Below are 20947 nucleotides of genomic sequence, written 5' to 3'. Positions count from 1 at the left end.
TTCTGCATCTTCATGAGAAGGCAGGCAGGAAGAGACTATCTTCCAGCAAAGCAGTAGGTGGGTCTGTTTTGTACTGGCCAACACTCCAAACAACACCACCCCAATAATTCACTTCCTTCAAAAAAGTAACATTTATTCCTACAACACACACCTACTAATAGTGCCACTGCTTAAGGCCAAGCATATTCAAATTAACACAGTTTATCTCTACTATAAATATTTTCATAGATTTAAATATGATTAGGATATGCAAGGCTTTACCAAATTGGCTATATTGATAAGGTTTCTCTCTAGTATGCGTTCCTTTATGTATTCAGAGACTACTGTGGCATTTAAAGGATTTTCCAACTTGACTACATTCACAAGTGTTAGGAGCCGACCTGAGGCTCACAAGAAACAGGGTATACCTGGGAGGTAGACTGGAGCTAAAAGAGAGAGAACTAGACTGTCAAGAGAAATAATGGAGCTAAGTCAAGGTTCCTGATCAAAGCTCAAATGTTTAAGAGCAAATGTGCTTATAAAGGGTGGGGGGAGGTCCATTCCCACCAAACCATTCTTGGTGCCTGGAACCAGCTGCAGGTGATGACCTGCAGGACAGGGTATAGACTCAGGAATATCTCAGGGGCCTCTCAGCAGGTAGAAAAGTCTTGAAGAAGAACAGTGGCAGTGGCTGAACAACAGTGATCTAGGGAAGGTTCCACCCCAGGTGGTCTAATTCTCAGTGGCATCAAGGTCAAAGTCTGGATCAGCCTGCTTCAGGCTGGGAGAGCCTACACACAAGATTTCCATCAATTATGTGTTATTTTATGTCTTTGGGGACTATAGTGATAATCATAGTCTTTTCCACATTCATTGCATTTATAAGGTTTCTCTAAAACATGTGTTCCTTTAAGTGTTTAGAGTGTACAATGACATGCGAAGGCTTTAACACATTCATTACAACCACAGGGCTTCTCTCAACTATGTGCTCATTAATGTACTTGGAGAGGACTGTGATATGCAAAGGTTTTATCACATCAATTACATTCATAAGGTTTCTCTCCTGCACATTTTTTTTCGTGTGTTTGGAGATGACTGTGGCCTCAAAAGGGTTTATCTCATTCATTATATTCATGCAGGTTTTCTACTGTATGTGTTCTTTTATGTATGGGGTGATGACTGTGTCACACACGGGATTAGTACTCTGGAAAAATGGAAGGAGCTAATTTTTTTTAATGTGTTCTTTTAAGTAGTTGCAGATGACAGTAAATTGCCAAGGTTTTTACCACAGTGATTACAATAATCAGGGTTCTCCACAGTGTGCTTTATTTTGTGTGCCTGGGAAGAATTATGACATGCAAAGGCTTTACTGCATTGATAAATTTCATGAGGATTCTCTCTTGTATGTGATCTTTTATGTCATTGCAGATGACTGAGACTTGAAATGCTTTACAACACTGATTACATTCATAAGGTTTCTCTCCTATATGTGTACTTTTAAAATAATGGAGATTACAAAGTTCTGAAGTCTTTACCACATTGATTATATTCATGAGGTTTCTTTCCAGTATGGTATCTTTTATTTTTTGGAGACTAGTGGAACATGCAAACACTTCATTACAACCTAGCTTACATTCATAAGGTTACTCTCCAAAATGGTTTGGTTCTTTGATCTTGTTGAGATAATTACTTTGTGAAAAGGCTTTTACCACATTGATTACATTAAGATTTCTCTCCACTATGTATTTTTTTTAATGTCCTTGGAGACTTCTCCCTTGTAAAGAGTCTTTCCACATTGATAATTATCCTCAGATTACTCTCCAGTATGGGTTCTTTTATGACAATGGAGATGACTGGATGTAGCAAAGGCTTTCCCACATTGATTACATTCATAAGGTTTCTCTCCAGTATGGGTTCTTTTATGACATTGGAGACCAGCAGGTCTTGCAAAGGCTTTACCACAATGATTACATTCATAAGGTTTCTCTCCAGTATAGGTTCTTTTATGATATCTGAGACTACTGTGACAGGAAAAGGCCTGACCACATTGATTACATTCATAAGGTTTCTCTCCAGTATGGGTTCTTTTATGACGGTGGAGAAGAGTGGGTCTTGCAAAGGCTTTACCACATTGATTACATTCATAAGGTTTCTCTCCAGTATGGGTTCTTTTATGATATCTGAGACTATTGTGACAGGAAAAGGCTTTCCCACATTGATTACATTCATAAGGTTTCTCTCCAGTATGGGTTCTTTTATGACGGTGGAGATGACTGGGTCTTGCAAAGGCTTTACCACATTGATTACATTCATAAGGTTTCTCTCCAGTATGGATTCTTTTATGATATGTGAGACTATTGGGACGGGAAAAGGCTTTACCACATTGACTACATTCATAAGGTTTCTCTCCAGTATGGGTACTTTTATGATATCTGAGACTACTGTGAGAGGAAAAGACTTTACCACATTGATTACATTCATAAGGTTTCTCTCCAGTATGGGTTCTTTTATGATATCTGAGACCACTGTGACAGGAAAAGGCTTTACCACAATGATTACATTCATGAGGTTTCTCTCCTGTGTGGGTTCTTTTATGACGGTGGAGAAGTGCGGGTCTTGCAAAGGCTTTACCACATTGATTACATTCATAAGGTTTCTCTCCAGTATGGGTTCTTTTATGATATCTGAGATTATTGTGACAGGAAAAGGCTTTCCCACATTGATTACATTCATAAGGTTTCTCTCCAGTATGGGTTCTTTTATGACGGTGGAGATGACTGGGTCTTGCAAAGGCTTTCCCACATTGATTACATTCATGAGGTTTCTCTCCAGTATGGGCTCTTTTATGATATTGGAGATGACTGGGTTTTGCAAAGGCTTTACCACATTGATGACATTCATAGAGTTTCTTCCACCTATGACTTCTTACATGCCTGGAATGATAATTGGTACATGTGAAAGCTTTAACACACTCATTACCTTTATCAATTGTTTTATCTATATTAATTAATTTTACAGGTTGCTCTAATAAGAAAGAATTATCAGATCTTAAGCTTCTATCACTTTGCATGTTTATTGTGTTCTCCCTCCCTATGGGTTGTGTTGCCTCTTTGAGAACAGCTGTGATGGTAAGAGCATTTATAGCATGGCTCATATATATATATATATATATATATAACAACCTTTTTCTATATGGGATTTCTATATGATGTATTTCCTGTACCTGAAGGACAATGGAATAATACAGAGATTTTTACAACTGATTGCATTCATAATTTCCCTATAGTGTGAATCACAGCACATTAGCACTGTGAAGCAAGACAAACAGATGAATTCCCACCTTTTTTATTCACTGTGACTTTGAAGATGTTCTCAGTAATGTCAGAAAACCAATTAATTGCAAACTCCTATCGCGTTCAGAAAGTCTAACAAAGTCAGAAAACTACATATCCTCTCATTGTTCTGGAAAGAGGTGTGTTGCTCTTTTCAATGTTAGTAGACTCTCATGGTTTCATCCATTTGACACTTAATATATCCATTAAAAGAAGAACAAATGAAAAGTTTTCCACATTGCATTTACAACAGTTGACATTTTGTTCCTCGTAGACATGCTGTATATGGATTAAGGTTTCTCCACTCAACGTTCTTGACTCTCATAAACTGACCTCTCAATAAAGTTAGCAATGAGTCTGCAAGAATATAAGTATCACCAACTTTAGGTTGGAATATTTCCTTCTTAGAAGGCTATATATATATATATATATATATATATATATATACATCACTATTCAATGTGCAACATTTAAATATTATGAGACTATACAGAGTGGTAGTTCCACAGCATAGGTTTAATGGAGCTACAAATCAAATAAAGGGATCTCTTAAGGCATTGTTTCCTTGTTTCCAGTCTTAGAGGAATGCCTTGGAACCACAAATCAGATGATAGACTCTGAGGTACACGGGCTTGCGAGAATATCATAATCATAGCTACAGTCAATAGACTAATATTTGACACTCTTGCTTTTCTTTAGAACTTCCAGAACTTATTACAATTTCCTCACAGACATTTTTGTATCAGCTTGAACATGAAAATTACCTTCCAGAACTTTGACATGATTCTTCAATATGATGGTCTTCCCATTTGTAGCCTAAAATACAGCAACAGAAAATGAATGAAATGTTATTAGAAATTAGGAATAATTGAAGTTACTGTAAATTTTCACAGCTGTGAACCTGATTTATTCACCTCAATCTTCCTTGTGCTCAATTTAAATAACAGAAGATCATCAATAACCAAAAAACATTTGTTCCCTTAATTTGAAAAGCAAAAGAAAATTCACAGTCTTACCTATAGAAGTAAGGTTCCAGTAGGTCTCCAACATCACGTCTTTGTAGAGATTCATCTGGGAAAGATCCAGCAAATTCCACTCTTCTTTAGTGAAGTTCACATGCACATCATCAAAAGTCACTGCATCCTAAAATATCCCAGAAATGTGTACAATACAAAGCATGATACTAACATCACTACTTATTTCCTGACACACAAGTTGTAGTCTAATCACCATGTCTTTTTAGAAGGAAATTGAATTATAATGGTCACCTATGTTGCTGTTGAACCTTTTGCCTAGGATATAGTCTTGCAAGGGAAATGCCAATTGAGAGGGAGATGCAAGGGGAAACAGATCAACAGTACCAAGCGCACATCTGAGAAACTGTACGAACAATTAGTAACTACAAAACTATTGGACAAGATGGGGGCATTTGCTCATGACTTTAATCCAGAGGGACAGGAAGGTTTATTTCCTAAAGCTGCAGGCCTGCATCATCTATCCAACCAATTCCAGGACAGCAAAAGTTACATATTAACACACTTACTGCCCTGCAAATATCACCCAAGGAAACAAAAATGATAGAAAGAAACCATAGTTCTGCACTGAAGTTTCTACAAAGAATTATACATTAACTGCAGTTCTGTATTCATCTTGCAGGAACATTAAGTACACCAGTTTAAACTGTAATATTAATAAAATTTTGCTAAAGAAGAATATATTTTTAAAGAGTTATAGATGGACCAATTAAAATACTAGTAATATAAATGTTGATCACAAATATGCAACATAGGGCAGGAGAGATAGCTCAGCTGTGGAAAGCTCTTACTGGTCTTCCATATAATTGCAGTCAATATTTAACATTTACATGGGGACCAACAACTACCCATTACTTCAAGATCAGGGGTTTTGATACCACCTACTGACAATAGTAAAAATGAGGCACACATGATATTCATATTCATGCACAGAGACAAAAACATATATTTATTCAAAAATCAAAGAACAAACAGAAGAGTGAGGCAGATCATCATATACCCAGAATCCAATACTCTGAAGCCTCAGGTAGTATTGATGTCATGAGCATATGTCATCATGGAAATAGAATATAACCTATATACTTACCAAATTTCAAAACTGAAGATGTGGATAAAGAACTGCACAGAAGCATATGTTTATTGTACAAAAACATGATAGGTGGCTGATGTGTTGTCTATACCAACTAACAGGACAGAAAGGGTTTCACAGAAAAATTTTATCTTGAACAACAAAATCCAAATTAACAAAATTAAAATATAAAATCACTAGGCTCGCAAAATAGCTTAGCATTGAATAGCAACTGTGTCTACTGTATCTTATGTGATTTAGGGACAGAGACCAAATGGTGAATGTATGGGTGCATGAAAAGAAAGACCCTCACTCCCCTGCAAATGTCACCCAAGGAAACAAAAATGATAGAACGAACCCATAGTTCTGTACTGAAGTTCCTACAAAGAATTATACATTAACTGCAGTTCTGCATTCATCTTGCAGAAACATGAAGTACACCAGTTTAAACTACAACGTTAATAAATCTGGCTAAAATTTTGAATTATGAAAATTATGAATCAGTTTCAAACACAACACTGTAGACACAAAGAACAAAATTTGTCCTGTCAAAGAGAAATGCAGAGGCAAAGTTGTATCACAGACTGAGGGAATGGCCAATGAAAACTTGCCCAAATAGAGACATATCCCATTTTATTTGTAACAACTAGAAACTGCAAACAATCCAGATGTCCCTCTACGGAAATACGTATACAGAAAATGTGGTTTATTTACAAAATGGAATACTAATAAGCTATTTAAAACAAAGACATCATGAATTTTTCAGGCCAATGGATACAACTCGAAACCATCATCCTGAGTGAGGTAACCCAGAAACAAAATGACATGCATGTATGTACTCACTTACAAGTGAACATTAACCATAAAGTACAGGATATCCACACTCTACTCCATAGACCCAAAGAAGCTAGACAAGAAGGAAAGCCCTAATGAGCATGGTTGAATCTCATTCTAAAAGGGGAATAAAACAGTCAGAGGTGGCAGATGGAAGAGAGAGAACTGGATGGGAGTGTGGATAAGTAAGGGGAAAGGCGAGTGTCCAGGAACAGATGTTGTAAGAAACAAGAGATGGTCAGAGGGTCAGGAAAATGAATGGAATTCTGCAGCTTGAGGGGGAAAGGTATGGAAGGGTGGGGAATCTTTAGGTTATGAGAGAGACCAGGAATGAGAAGTCACCAAGGATAATATGGGGGTGATCTTAGTTGAGATGCATGGCAGAGAGTTATGGACCCTCAAGAGGCTACATCCTGCTACCAGGCAGGACCTCTAATGGAGAACTAAGTACAGCAACTGAACCAAATATATCTCCTCCCAAAATTGGTCCTGTCTACAAGAAATGCAGGTGCAAAGATGGAGCAGAGACTGAGGGAATGGACAAATTCCCTGACCAACTTGAGACCCATCCCATGGGCAAGCACCAATCCTGACATTATTGAAGATCCTATGTTATACTTGCAGACAATAGCTTAGGATAACTGTCCTCTGAGAGTCTCCATCCAGCACCTGACTGAAACAGATGCAGAGACCCACAGCCTATCATTGGACAGGTCTCAGGAAGTCTTTTGGAAGGGTTGGGGAAAGGATTGAGGGCCTGCGAAGGAACAGGAAGTCTATTAGAAGACACAACGAGTCAACTAACCTGTACACTAGGAGATTCTCAGAGAGTGACTCACCAGCCAAAGAGCAAACACAGGGTGGGCCAAGGCCCCACCATATATGTAGTAAATGTGCTTCACTCTTCACATGGGTCCTGAAACAAATAGAGTGGGGGGATGTCCCATAAAGTGTTGTCTGTCTGTCCAACCTGTTCCTCTAACTTGGCTGCCTTGCCTGACCTCAGTAGAAGAGACTTGACTTTTCATGTTTGCGGGATACTCAAGTGGTCCCCAATCTCCCTGGGTAAATGAAAAGGAATTAAGGATGAGGGACTATACAATGTGGAAAGTGGAGGGGGTAGCAATTAGAATATATGTTGAATAAATATATACATGGGAAAAGTGAACAAATACATAAAATAGAATAAAAATATACAAATCAGCCAATTATTTTTAAACTTTTCCCTACTTAATATCTCATAGGAAAACCTGAGTAAGAAATATTTTTGGACAAAATATTACACAAATGACCTCTAGCTAAAGTTTTCACAGAGTCGATTTTCCACTGACATACAGTGACCTCCACTTCCTCTGGCTGCATTACTGCCAACACTCGAATCTTTCAGGTTCTATCTTTCAGCTTAACAACCCTTAAGCTCCATCTACAGCTTTCTATGACTTTTGTCATTTTCTATGACTTTCTATGACTTATGACTCAATTTTTGATATTTTCCACATTCCTCCAAAAGAGAACATAGATTCTGTCCAGGTGCAAAATCACCTTTTTATACCAATTTTTGTTGTTGCTGTTCTAACTTGCTACTCTGCTGCTGAATAGAATCCTAGAAGCAAAAGCATCTCAGGCAGTAGATGGTTGTTGTACATGGTTCAGTCAGATCACTGTCCACCACTCTGAAAACTTAGAATAGAAACTGGAGCTAGAATATGAAGGAAAAATAATGAAGAACAAACACTGTTTCTTGGCTTGTTCTCTTACTTGGTCACTGTCCCATGCTTACCTAGCTCTCATCCAGCCCAGGCCCACTTGCTTAAGAATAAGCTTTTCCCACAGTAGAAAAGCCTTCCCAAACAATCATCAACACTATCTCTCACAGACCTAGCAACCAGCCATTCTGATGAGGGCACACCTTCAATTGAGGTTCCTTAATATGTCTGTAGCTCTGAAAGTTTGAGAACTGAAGACAATTATGACATGGAGACAATAATAAATGAGGAAATTGTAAAAGCCCAAAACCAATGTGCTAACCATATCAATTACAGGAGCCCCTGTCACCACAAGAGTGAGGTGGAGTTGTGGTTGAGCTAGGAAAAAATGGAGAGGGCACCTGGCTTAGAGCAGGGAAGGATACACTGGAATGAGGGGTCAGAGGCTTTGCTGCCCTGGTGTGAGGTATCTTTAACCCCCTGTTCTCAGGCTAGTGCTACCAAAGAGGTGGCTAAAGCAGCTGGAAGGTGAACAGAGAAGCACATTGCACCACAAGCCTAGAAATAATACTGCTGGTCTAATGAGATATGTTAACTTTGTTGCAGTGGACGAAGAACAACTTTCCCTCTAATTAGAGTTCCGAGTCCAAAACTACAGAGTCACATATGGCTTGGGAACAGGATTGATCAGGACGGGGAAAATGAGTTCTTTGTCCTTTCCACCCTGTAAAACAGGATAGGGAGAGCCTGGTTTTGCCCTGGATTGGGTCTCCAAGAGCTCTCTATAATGGGCAATCTAGTGGGTGTAGGTCCTCTTAGGAAGATGGATTTAACCCCAGATGATGATTTAGTAACTACATCAATTGGGATGGAAAAAAATCTTATTTCCTCTCTCTCAGTCACAGAATAATAAAGTACCACACACATGAGAGAAAGTCATAAGGTGTCCTTAAAGGCTACCCAGCAGATTCATACATGTGTAAATGAAGACAGGATGGCAGCTGTGAGTCATGTGCAGGGTTTCAAGTCTGCTCTAACCTTCCATGCACTTAAGACCAAGGATTCACCATGCTGTATACCAGAGTATGGATCATCTTCCAAGGCGCTGTGGCTACAACTCTCCAGTGCAGCCACTGTACCATGGTTCCAAGGTCACTTTAGTCATCTCCCTCCACGAATAATCAAGAAAATACAAAAACCAAGACACACCAACACAAATGTGACAGACAAGCCATTCATACAAAGAACAACAATGACACATTCTAACAGTAGGCCTTTTAGCATCTCTGTTCTGAGTCCTGGAAGTTTGGAGTGTCAGTCAACACACCAAGATATTATACCCAAGTCACAGGAACCTCAATGACAACCAAGGATCTTATTGCAATGCAAACACACAAGGTTTTTATTATGGGCTCAGTAACAGGGTCTGTCACCAGTCAACCTGGCATCAGGTCCAAAATGAGAGACCAAGTCTAGAGGTGCTGGATATATATTGTAGTTACAGCAAGGCTGGGGAATTTCCATAAGGTCAGCAACCTAATATTTAGAAAATTGTATATTTGGCATAATCTGAAGGAACCAAACATGAGGCAAAAACTATCTGACAACCATGATGGCTAAGCTAACGTTTTTTCCCCTGCAATGTGTATTAGTTATCTAGATGTAGCTTGACCCTGCTGCTGTACCTTCACTGGCTGCTCATAGGATATTTGCTCAAGTGTTGTTTGTACACTCTCAAAAATGCAATTGGTTAAGCTTTACAACTCACTCTTGTGCCTGAGCCCATTATTATTAGAAAATACTCCTGTTCAACCACAAGCCATGCCTGCCAGTAGACTAGGTAATTTGTCCAAATACTTACCTTACTATCTGTTACTGCAGACCCTAATATCAGGTGTCCTTACCACTGGAACAAAATACCAGTACAAGTTTCCTCTCCCCCTGTGCATGCCTCCTGTAGCTACCACAGATAATCCCCACCTACCCTTCCTTTCCTGCCTCATCCTTCTGTCTCAGCCCCTACTTGGGCAGACACATACTGTTCAACCACATGCCATGCCTGAAAGGACACAAGGTAAGCTTCCATAGATCTACCACACTATGTGCTATCCCAGATGTAATTTTCACAGTTGTCCCTAGCACTTTACCAAACAGCAAAGGCAGCTTAATCTCTCTCCTGACTATGTCTCCTTGTGGGTTGCTAAGATCATCTCTTTCTGCCTGCCTCTTTTTCCAGCTTCCAACATTAGTAAGAATTCCCTCTTGAACATACCCTCCAAACAGGTCCATCACAGAGGGAAACCTCAGTCAACACTGTGAAAATCCAGGTATCAGCTGAGCGTGGTGGCACACACCTTTGATCCCAGCACTTGGGAGGCAGAGGCAGGCAGATTTCTGAGTTCAAGGCCAACCTGGTCTACAGAGTGAATTCCAGGACAGCCAGGGCAATACAAAGAAACCCTGTCTGGAAAAACCAAAAATAAATAAATAAACAAATAAATCCACATATCAACCAGCAACCCAGATATAAAACTCCTACCGGAACAGCACAAACCCAGAAACCAAATCACCTCAAACCCAGAGGCCTAGACACCAGCAAATGAATATAATGAATAATAGCCAGGAAAATATATCACCATGAAATCCAAGCTATCCTATCACAGCAGGTCCTGAGAAATTAAAACATGCAAAAGATACAGTGGAAAATGGTTGTTTGGGGTAAGGGAGAGGAGTGAAAACATGGGGGGAGGTATAGAGCTGTGCACAAGAAGACCTGCAGACAGGCACACAGACAGGGAGCAGAGACACAGCCACAAGGGTAGGGAAATAGAAGGAGGGGGGTGGGGAGCATGTGCAAAGAACAGAGACAGGGAACAAAGCACAGAGCTGCTGTAGCTGGTGGTACATGTATATAAAGCACACCTGACAACAGCAGCAGGTGATGAAGACAGGTAAAGACTTAAGCATTTGCTAAGTCCCTAAGAGAAGGCCATTGAATTTGCTGTACACTGACAACCACAGAAGCAAGGTTCACCCATGGTCCAGGAAGGGAAGAGAGACTATCAGGCATTAGAGATGAATAGAAAAAAATGATAAATTGGTCAAAAAATATGGATTCCAAATGTTTCCTGGCACTAAATAACCAGGATTTCTGCAACATATGAGAAGGTTAAAAGTAGAAATTATTGGAATAGAAGAAGAATATCAGCTCAAAGGTCTAGAAAATATTTTCAGTGAATTTATGAATGAAAAGATTTTTTAAACTGAAGAAGAAAATACCTATTAAAGTACAAGAAGCATCCAAAATAGCAAATAGATTAGACCAAAAAAGTCCTTTTGCCACATAACAGTCAAGACTCTATACATATAAAACAAAGAAATATGAAAAACTGCAACAGAAAGAAATTAAAAACTAAATAAAACAAAAACAAGTAACGTATGGAAGCAGACCTATTAGCTTCATATCTGTCTTCTCAATGTCTACTAGAAAAGACAACAGTGTTTGGACCGTTTTGTGCTGCATAGTGAAAGAAACCACCCATGTTTCTACAAGAAAGCAACTGGTCCAAATGTTTTGGACAGATTCAGAATCAGCTACGATAATGAAGTTATTCAGAGGTCACTGCCTGAGACCTCACAGGTGGTCATATTTGGGTGATGCTTCCCATGCAGCCCCAGAGAGGACCGACGACCCTATCTCCCACAGCTCAACCACCTGCCCCTACCCATTGTGGGCAGTGATCCTGTACTCACCATGTCTAAATCACAGAGCTTCCTGAGGTCCCCTCAATGCACCCAACAGCAGATCTCAGAGCAGGACACAGAGAACCACTCAAGCCTGCACAGCCACAGTGAACTCCTAGAAAGGCACCCGGAAGAACCCGCCTCTTTGTCTGACTGGCATATCTGCCTGGAGACCTTGATTGGCCAGTGAGTCTTACTCCTCCCCAGTGTTAAAGTGTGCTTCCTGTTGAAGGCTGGACCTTTTCCAGATCACTGGAGCCCTTTTCAGCTCATTAGCATTTGTTCTTGCCCTGGGGGAAGAATTCACCATTCCAGCTCAGCCTATTCTGCTGCCAGCTCCTCCCCTCTATGAGCAATAATCCTGACTTCAGACCTTGCCTGAACATTCCTCATAGCACTTGCCTTCTTTTTTTGAAATCAAGGTTAGTAGCTTCAATAGCCCATTACTCTAGCTGCATTTTAGGTATCAGTCTGACCCAGGAATGGAAGGGTGGCCAGGCTATTAACATTAAAAAGGAATTTTAGAAAACAACAGGCTTGTTTGTGACTTCATGCTTGTCTCAGGGAAAGTGCAGGCCCCTTTCACCAAATGACAAGTATCAAAGCATGCACACTGGGAGAACAGCCAGAAACAAAAGGGAAGCACTAAGCTGGGCTTGGTGGCGCACGCCTTTAATCACAGTACTGGGGAGGCAGAGGCAGGCGGATTTCTGAGTTCGAGGCCAGCCTGGTCTACAAAGTGAGTGCCAGGACAGCCAGGGCTACACAGAGAAACCCTGTCTTGAAAAAAAAACAAAAAACAAAAAACAAAAAAAAAAAGGGAAGCACTGTTGAGCATTACTGTTAGCCAACATCCTCATCAGTGGCAATGTGGAGAAACGCCAAAGCTGGATAATCACAGGATCTCTAGGTAAACATCTCAAATCATAGAGAGAATGATCTCTCAATGTATGTCAAAAAAGTATTTAATATAATGTCCGAAAAAAAGCTGTTGGCCAAGGGAAATTAACAAAATCAAGGACTGGTTGATTTCAAGTTACAGGATATTACAGCTGATATTCTGTATGTACCAGAATTTTAAAGAAATAAATACTGACTAATGCCAGTTTTAAAAATACAAACAAACAAGTCACCTTTGTTTTGTAAAAAAGTAGGGCAAGTAAAAAAAACAAAAAAACAACAACAACTACCCCATTCAATGTTTTTTGTTATATATATGTAGATTGCCAAGAGAAACTATAGCCTAGATTAAAGGTGCATCTGAACATCTCAAAAGATCAAGAATAAGAAAGGGTTTCTCACCTCAAAAGGTATAATTAAGAAATATCCCCCACAGTAAGCAGGGTTACAGTTAGGATGAGGCGATCAGAGGGTTATGGTAAGGATTAGGATAAGGGTTGTTAGGATTAGGGTTAGGGTGGTTAGGAAAATAAGGGTTGAGGTTTAAGATAGGGTAAGAGGTTGAGGGTAAGTCCCAGGGTTAGGCTCAGGGTTAGGGTTAAGGTGGCCACCATTATTCTTGATGGTTCTACTGAGTCAATTGTATCCCTTTTACACAAATAAGAAATATCATGTTTAGGGCTAGGCTCAGGGTTAGGGCAATGGATTTGCTGTGCTGTGTGAAATCAGCTTCTATCTTTTCTCTCATCTGCCTTCCTAGTCCTCTTTTGCATAATATCATCATCTATTTTCCTGCCCCCAGGAAAGTGGAATGTAGGTTATCCAAGGTTCTGGAACTTCCTGATGGGAAATTTCTTTACTTTACCAAGGGGCCCAATTCACATAGAACAGAAAACCACTACTGCATTGGTTGATCTAAGTTTCACTTGGGGATCCTCATGAGATGGAAGCAATCATGGAACTTGTAGCCCTTCGTTGATAATGATATCATAAATACAGCATAGGCCATGTGTCTTCACCACAGATTTGGTTAATAGAACCATATGGTTCAAGACAAAATGGTGGACAACACGATTCTTGATGGTACAACTGAAACAGTAGTATCCCGATTATACAAAGAAGAAATATCAGGCCTACTATACCTTAATGGTTTGTTTTCTTCTTATTCTTATAGATTCTACCTTCCATACTTAATGGCTTCTCAAATGAACCTTAAGGTTTTTCCAGCCATGTAATTCCAAAAGTGCATCCTAACAAAGGAAGCAAAGACTTTGATATTCACAAACCAAACAGATAATCAAAGAATAAGTTTCAAAAGCCAGTCAGACTGCTGCCAACAAAGAACATTTATGCTACCCGCTTCTGGGCCTCACTGTCAGTTATTTACACAGCTAATTTTCCTATGAAATAAAATGCCCTTCAGGATTCTTTTGCTCTAGACATGTCTGGTTTACATTCTACACAAACAAAAAATATGCTTACTAAAGATCTCCATGTGAAGGTTTCACATGGTAATCAAAATTATGAAAAAGGAATCTCAGGCAAGCAATACACTCAAAATTATGGTTTATTATTTGCTTTTTATTAATATACACATATACACATGGTTTAGAATATACACATGGTGTGTTATTCACATCATGTAATTAATAGCAAACAAATTACAAGTAAAGTTCCTGGTTTACTTGGTCATAGTTAAATTTACTCATAATAAACTAAACTTAAAATTAATATGAATAAACAAAATATATTTAATGAATAAATCCCCAAAGGTAAAATAAATTTGAAATGATAATATTGGTCTGAATTTTTCTTTGGAATAGTTAACATGAGAATATATATTTACATTTTAATGGCTACTTTTAAGGACATGATATATGTAAGCCTAGAGATCTGGTCACAGTGATTTTTTTTAACCCTATCCCAATTCTAGCTTACCTGTAGATTCTAAATTAGTTTTAAAGAGTTTAGTTCTGTTAGACCAGGAGATGATATTCATACTGAACACTCTCTTTACTCATATAAGAATAACGTATCTGTTCTTTTGAAGATGAAATATACACATATGAATGATTATTCAAACATAAACACTTTAATAATTTAAACAATATTTATATCCAGTAAGGCCTCATTGAAAACAAATGAATATGCAAAGATTGGAAGATCAGTAAAAGGCTTGTGTTTTATCATCTAAATTAAACAACAACCATTTTCATACTTTCAGCTCTGTTGAATTAAAATAATCATAGCAGACCTTTTAAATGTCACTAAAACTCTACAAAATAAGAGGACATGGCTGGCCAATATTTGTACAATTTGGAAGGGGAATAACTACTTAGGTAATGCTATTTTTCCTCAGATATACTGAATAAAGTCTTGTTAATGTACCAATTGCAGGATATCTACAGTCTCATAAGAAAAACTTTGTCAATTTGCTGTAATTTCACTTTTATACTAGGCTGTTCTTTGACAATTATAAAATGTGGTGCCATTGAGAACTTAGAAAGAGGGAATATATATTGCTTATTCCCAACCCCTGAGTAAATATTCTCACAGTACTTTGTGAATTTATATGTTAAATCTATTGTATCTTATGGTATTATCCTGCTCCCATTAGTTGGGGTATTCGACTTTGACAGGGGGACTTGCCTTGTCTAGCATTCATGTCTCAACTTGCCAACCAGGAAGTCAGTTGCCCACATGCACATCTCCACATGCACATGCCCACATGCCAAGTAGGATGTCAGTTCCTGGGAAAGTCTTGGAACTTACACTTTACTAGAACCCATCAAATTGGTGCATGTTTCTCTTTTATGTTGGGGATCCATTCCAGGGCAGCTTATAAGAGCAAAAGCCATAAATGCATATACATGGATCGGTGCAGGAAATGCTGTTGGGTGGTCTGTTCCAGTCCAAAGCTTATTCTGGGTAACTATAGAACAAAGGAAGCAGTTTGACCAGCTTCTATTGTGATTGGTTTTCTGAGGACACAGAACCAAACAGAATAGGTCATCAACTCTGGGAGTAACTGCAGAAGCAACATATGACAACGTGTCCTTGCAATATTAGTAACAGCACAAAATGGCAGACTAGCCAGGTAAGAGTTACCTAGTCCTTAACTAATCTGACCTAGGCCTTCACATTCCATCTAGGTCGTACTATTTTACCTAGACCTTAACTGCCAGCAGCTTTGCCCTCTGAGCCATCACATGCACATGCATGTATAGAAGGATGAATATATTTTCTGTATTTATTTATTCATTTATGAGAGGCAAAGTCTCTCTACATGGTTCCAAGACATATTAGATAGTCCAGGCAGGCCTTTCAAGTGAGTCCTGCCTCTGGCTCTACCACTTCATGGGACTTCTCTTAGAAAAACTCAGAAGCTTCTCTTTTACAAGCAGTAAAAGTGATTTGAAGCCAGGTGTCATGACACATGCCTTGAATTCCTGGGGAGGCAGAGACAAGAGGACCTCTGTGAGTTTGAGGTAACCTAGTGTACAAAATGAGTCCAGGACAGCTAGCATTACACAAGAAATCCTGTCTTTAAAAAAAATTGGAAAAAAAAAAGTGATTTGAGAAGCTGTGACTAGGATAACTATGAAAAGCATTCATTAAGAATTCATAATCAGTGCTAGGATATTCATTATGGAATGATTTTTTTTGTCATGACAGGGTTTCTCTATGTAACAGCCCAGCTTTCCTAGAACTCGTTTGCAGACCAGGCTGACCTCTAACTTACAGACATGCTTGGCTCTGCCTCCTGAGTGCTGGGCTAAAAGGCATGCACCACTATCATCCAGCTAGATAATCTTTTTAGTCAGACAACATAGTAAGTCAGAAATTGGGGTAGGATGGATGGTGTGAGTGCTGTGGCCCCTGGGTAGGGCCTGGTAGACAGGGAGACTTCCATACTGCTCTGACAGTATGAGTGCCCATGTCCCTGACAAAAGATAGAGGATCCTTGCAAATTAGTGAGCCTCAGATTGGGCCTGGAACACAGAGGTGGCTGCTTTCCCCATCTGCACAGAAGTCCTGTCTGGTGTTAGCCTCCCTATAGTGATAGTGGAATGGTTGGCTACCCCAGAGCTCTTATGGATTCCCCATTGGACCAAAGGCTGTTAAAAAATGCCTGATGCTACTATACAATACAACAGATCTACACCTCAGTGTTTGTCTCCTGAGTCTGTATCCCATGATAGCAACTCTGCCTTCTGCACCCCTTCCTGGATCCCCGTTCCCACAGGATGAAAGATATTTTCATACAGAGCACAGGATATCCAAACACAACAAAACCTCTGCGTGGGGAAATTGATGCTGAGTGGTGAAATACACTGCTATTTTAAATATAACCTAATTTAATCATAAATGAGGGACTGATAGGTGATTTAGTCAGCAAAGTTTTTATCATCAGAAGTGTTGCTTTAAACAACAACTACCTCAACAAAACTGCTAGATGGGGTGGTGTATGCTGGTAATATAAGTGCTGGAGAGGCAGAACGAGACAGATCCTTGAAGATTACTGTCCAACCAGCCTGGCTATTTAGTGTCAGGCCAATGACAGTTTCTGTCTCAGAAAGGAAGTGAGAAGGGGTGGGGCATGAAAGGGTCTGGGGAGGTGACTCAGTGGGGTGAGTGAATACTTTCTGCACTAGTGTGAGGACCAGACTTTAGGTACCCAGAACTCACATCAGTATCTGGTGGGCATGGTGGTCTTTCTGTAATTCCAGCCTAGGAAAGTAAAGACAGGTAATGCCCAAAGGAAGCTAATCAATAAAACAGGCTATTCTGGACAGTTCTGGCTTTGAGTAAGAGACCCTGAGTCACTGAATAAAGTACAAATGGGAACAAAGATAATTCTTGACATCAACCTTAGGCCTCCACGTGCACATGAATCCATACCTATATATGCACCCAAGTTCTCATATCTATGCAAACATGAACACCCATACACATATGTCACACACATTCACACACACACACACACACACACACAGGGGAGAAAGCTCTACTGTACCTTAGGAATGACACCTGAGGTTATCCTCTGGCCTTCACATCTACATAACCTCAGCTGGGATACAGTAGTTAACATTCCTGAGGAAATAAGCCGTTATTGGACAGAGTAAGGAAGAAAGCACTGCTTTTCATATAATAATAAAGCATTTTGTTCCCTGTTGGTACACTTAATATTTAGCTGTTTCTAGCAAATTATTTCAAATGCTATTTTCTGGTTAGCTTATTACTGTGAGAAATACAAGAGAAAAATAACTTAGTGGAAGCAAGCATTGGTCTTGGAGGATTTCACCTGTGGTTAGTTGTCTTCATTGGTTATGAGGCAGAATAGCCTTGCAGAATCACGTTGGTGCCACAAAACAGCTCACTTTGAGATTATCAGAGAGAGAAGTGATCAGGGTCCCAATGTCTACTCTGAGGGCATGTTTCCAGTGACTTCTCTTTCTCTTTCTACATCCTAAAGATTCAACCACCACCCAATAGTACCACTGTCTGGCAACCAAGCATTTTGCAAATGGCCTTTGGAAGACATTTGCTATGATGCTAACAAATACCTAAAAATTTGAGAAAAAAGAGTATATGTTTGAGATATTCTAGAGAGCTTGAGAGTGCTGTTCGTGTCCACTGCATAAATAAGAAGCTTGTCCCAATCGATGAGCCCAGAGCAATAGTCACACTTTGCCTATCACATACCAAGGCCATACATCCCATCATCCCAGTGAGAAAATGCCTGTCTATCAATCTGAACTCAAGGATTCTGGCTCTGACTGTTCTATGCGTTTTTCCCATCACCCTGCTCAAGCTTGTCTTTTCAGTGGGAACCTTCTATGAGCTCCCACCTATGCTGAGATCCCTGGGCATAAGGGATCTAAAACATTTCACCCCCGACACAGGATAGAACACTCATTCTTACCAGTCATGCAGGAAAATGCTAGTCACAGGTAGAGGGACTAAGCAAGATGATTCTACCCTGCTAAACAAGAGGGAAGAAAGAAAAAAATGGGGAGGGAGACAAGGACTAACTGATAAATGCTAACTAGGTCACGTTTTTAATATATTTGAAAATCACATTTATTTCTGTGTGTGTGTGTGTGTGTGTGGGAGAGAGAGAGAGAGAGAGAGAGAGTTTCTGAACTTTCTGTTTCCTAAACCTAATGTATCCTGCTATCGCATTGGCCACATATCCTGTATGGTTGGTTGGCTGGTTTGGTTTGGTTTGGTTGAAGACAGGGCCTCCATATGTAGCTATGGAATATACTATATAAACCAAGCTGGGCTTCAAACTCACAGAGATCTGCTTGCCCCTGGCTCCCAAGCAATGGAATTAGAGGTTTGTGCCACCATGCCTGGATTTCACTGGATCCTAATTTTCTTTTATTTTAAGTAAATTATTTATTTATTTATTTACATTCCAAATGTTGGCCCCCTTTAGGGTTCCCCTCCCCATGTTCTTCACCCCATCTCTCCTGGGTCCTTTTTTTCTTTTTTTTAGATTTATTTATTGCTATATGTAAGTTCACTGTAGCTGTCTTCAGACACACCAGAAGAGGTCGTCAGATCTCATTATGGATGGTTTTGAGCCACCATGTGGTTGCTGGGACTTGAACTCATGATGTTCAGGAGAGCAGTCAGGTCTCTTAACCGCTGAGCCATCTCTCCAGCCCTGGGTCCTATTTTTTAAAGATGAATTCTATGATATATGAATTCTACATCAATGAAATAGTTTAAAATTATAACGGCTTTACGTGCCAATATGGAAAGGCCTTGAGGATGTTATTATTTGACTAAAAATCAATATCCGACTCAACATTTGTATCTAATCTTAATATAAAAGGATCAAGCCCTGGGTTCTATAAGAAAGCAGACTGAAGAAGCCACAGAAATCGCTGCAGTGAGCCAGGCTCCTCCATAACCTCTGCATCAGCTGCTGCCTCCTGGTTCCTGCCCTACTTGAGTTCCTGCCCTCACTGGTTTTGATGGTGAACTGTTTTAAGGAACTTTAATGAAATAAACCCTTTCTTCTCCAAGGTGCTTTTGGTCATGGTGTTTCTTCACAGCAATAGTGACCCTAAGACACATATATTTTCCATCTCTTGTTTTAGACAGTATTTTTCTGTGTAACAGAGCCCTGGCTGTCCTGGAAGCTCTGTAGACCAGGCTAGCCTTAAACTCATAGAAATCTGCCTGCCCCTACCTTATGAGTGCTGGGATTAAAGGCACGTGCACTACTACCCTGATATATTTTACATCTTTAAGTTACATATTGGGCATATGGAGGTTATAGAACAACTCTCTTCTGCTAACTTGTATGATCTACAGATCAAACTCAGGTTATCAGGCTTGCCTTTTAGCTCCTTTATCCACTAACCATCTTGCCAGACCACTCTATGTTTCATAAAAACAGTGGTAAAGGCCTAAACTAAGGTAATTATGATGGAGAAAAAACTCTAGGGGTCAAGACTCCCAGGATCTAGGCATAGTGGCAACGCCCTTAATCCCAACACTCAGGAGGCAGAAGCAAGTGGATCTTTGTGAGTTCAAAACCAGCCAGGGCTACATAGAGAGATCGCTTCTCAATACTTTTAGGAGGTAAAGTTCTACAAATCAGTTCCATTTTCTGATGCTTCCAAAATTTATGAGGGCTGAAGAGAATGCTTAGCCAGTAACAATACTTGTTACTATTTTAGAAGATCAGATTCAGTTCCTAGGACCCATGTAGTGACTCACAACCACCTACAACCACAGTTCTAAGAGATCTGACGTCTTCTTTTGACCTCTGCAGGCACCAGACATGCACATATTACATATGTATGCAGGCAAGACACATACAGACAATAAATCTAAAAAAAAACTTAAAGAAGTATTTTATGATATCTATAATTTCTTACCCTTCTATTGATGGAGTTGGGAGAATCAATTGCATGTTTGTTCGTTTGGTTGGTTGGTTGATTGATTGATTGATTTGTTGTTTTATAATACAAGGTTTCTCTGTGTAGCTCTGGCTGTCCTGGAACTCACTCTATAGTCCAGGCTAACTTCAAACTCAGAGATCCGACTTGCCTCTGCCTCTTGTACTGGAATTAAAGGCATGCACCACCACTGTCCAGCTACTAAATGATTCTGTTCTCTACTTCTTTACTGGTTGGTGCTTGTTGAGAGCATCTAGGGACATTTTGGATAGAAGCAGTGAAAGAAAAATGGACCTCCAGTGAGGATTCTATGTCCAAAATAACATACTCCAAGACTGGCAGTTGATGCCAGCTGGGAGCGCAGTCATACTGTATGTCTCTAAAGAATTTTAGCCCTGCTTGGCTTGGTGGGTGGGTTCCATAAGGA

The 20947-nt window shown here is 39.7% G+C and overlaps 1 protein-coding gene and 1 non-coding gene across 2 annotated transcripts in view; one reads left to right on the top strand and one right to left on the bottom strand.

The window, feature by feature from the left end:
- Nucleotides 1–1792: 1792 nt before the first annotated feature.
- LOC147000913 (uncharacterized) overlaps nucleotides 1793–20947 on the bottom strand; it is a 33413-nt gene continuing 14258 nt past the window's right edge. Inside the window, exons 2-4 of the mRNA XM_085830828.1 lie at nucleotides 4328–4454; nucleotides 4076–4127; nucleotides 1793–2840 (exon numbers count right to left, since the gene is read on the bottom strand). Of these exons, the coding sequence (XP_085686954.1) occupies nucleotides 1793–2840; nucleotides 4076–4127; nucleotides 4328–4454 (1227 nt within the window). The remainder of the gene's footprint in view (nucleotides 2841–4075; nucleotides 4128–4327; nucleotides 4455–20947) is intronic.
- Nucleotides 3179–3248, top strand: LOC147000914 (small nucleolar RNA SNORD36). The gene has a single exon (XR_015045504.1). It is a non-coding gene; the product is annotated as a small nucleolar RNA SNORD36 (small nucleolar RNA).

Source organism: Mus caroli, unplaced genomic scaffold (genome assembly GCF_978045245.1).
Source record: "Mus caroli unplaced genomic scaffold, Mus_caroli_1 scaffold_15, whole genome shotgun sequence".
Classification (NCBI taxonomy): Eukaryota; Metazoa; Chordata; class Mammalia; order Rodentia; family Muridae; genus Mus; species Mus caroli.
Note: the sequence above shows the minus strand (reverse complement) of the source record. Positions and strands in the feature narration are given on the sequence as shown.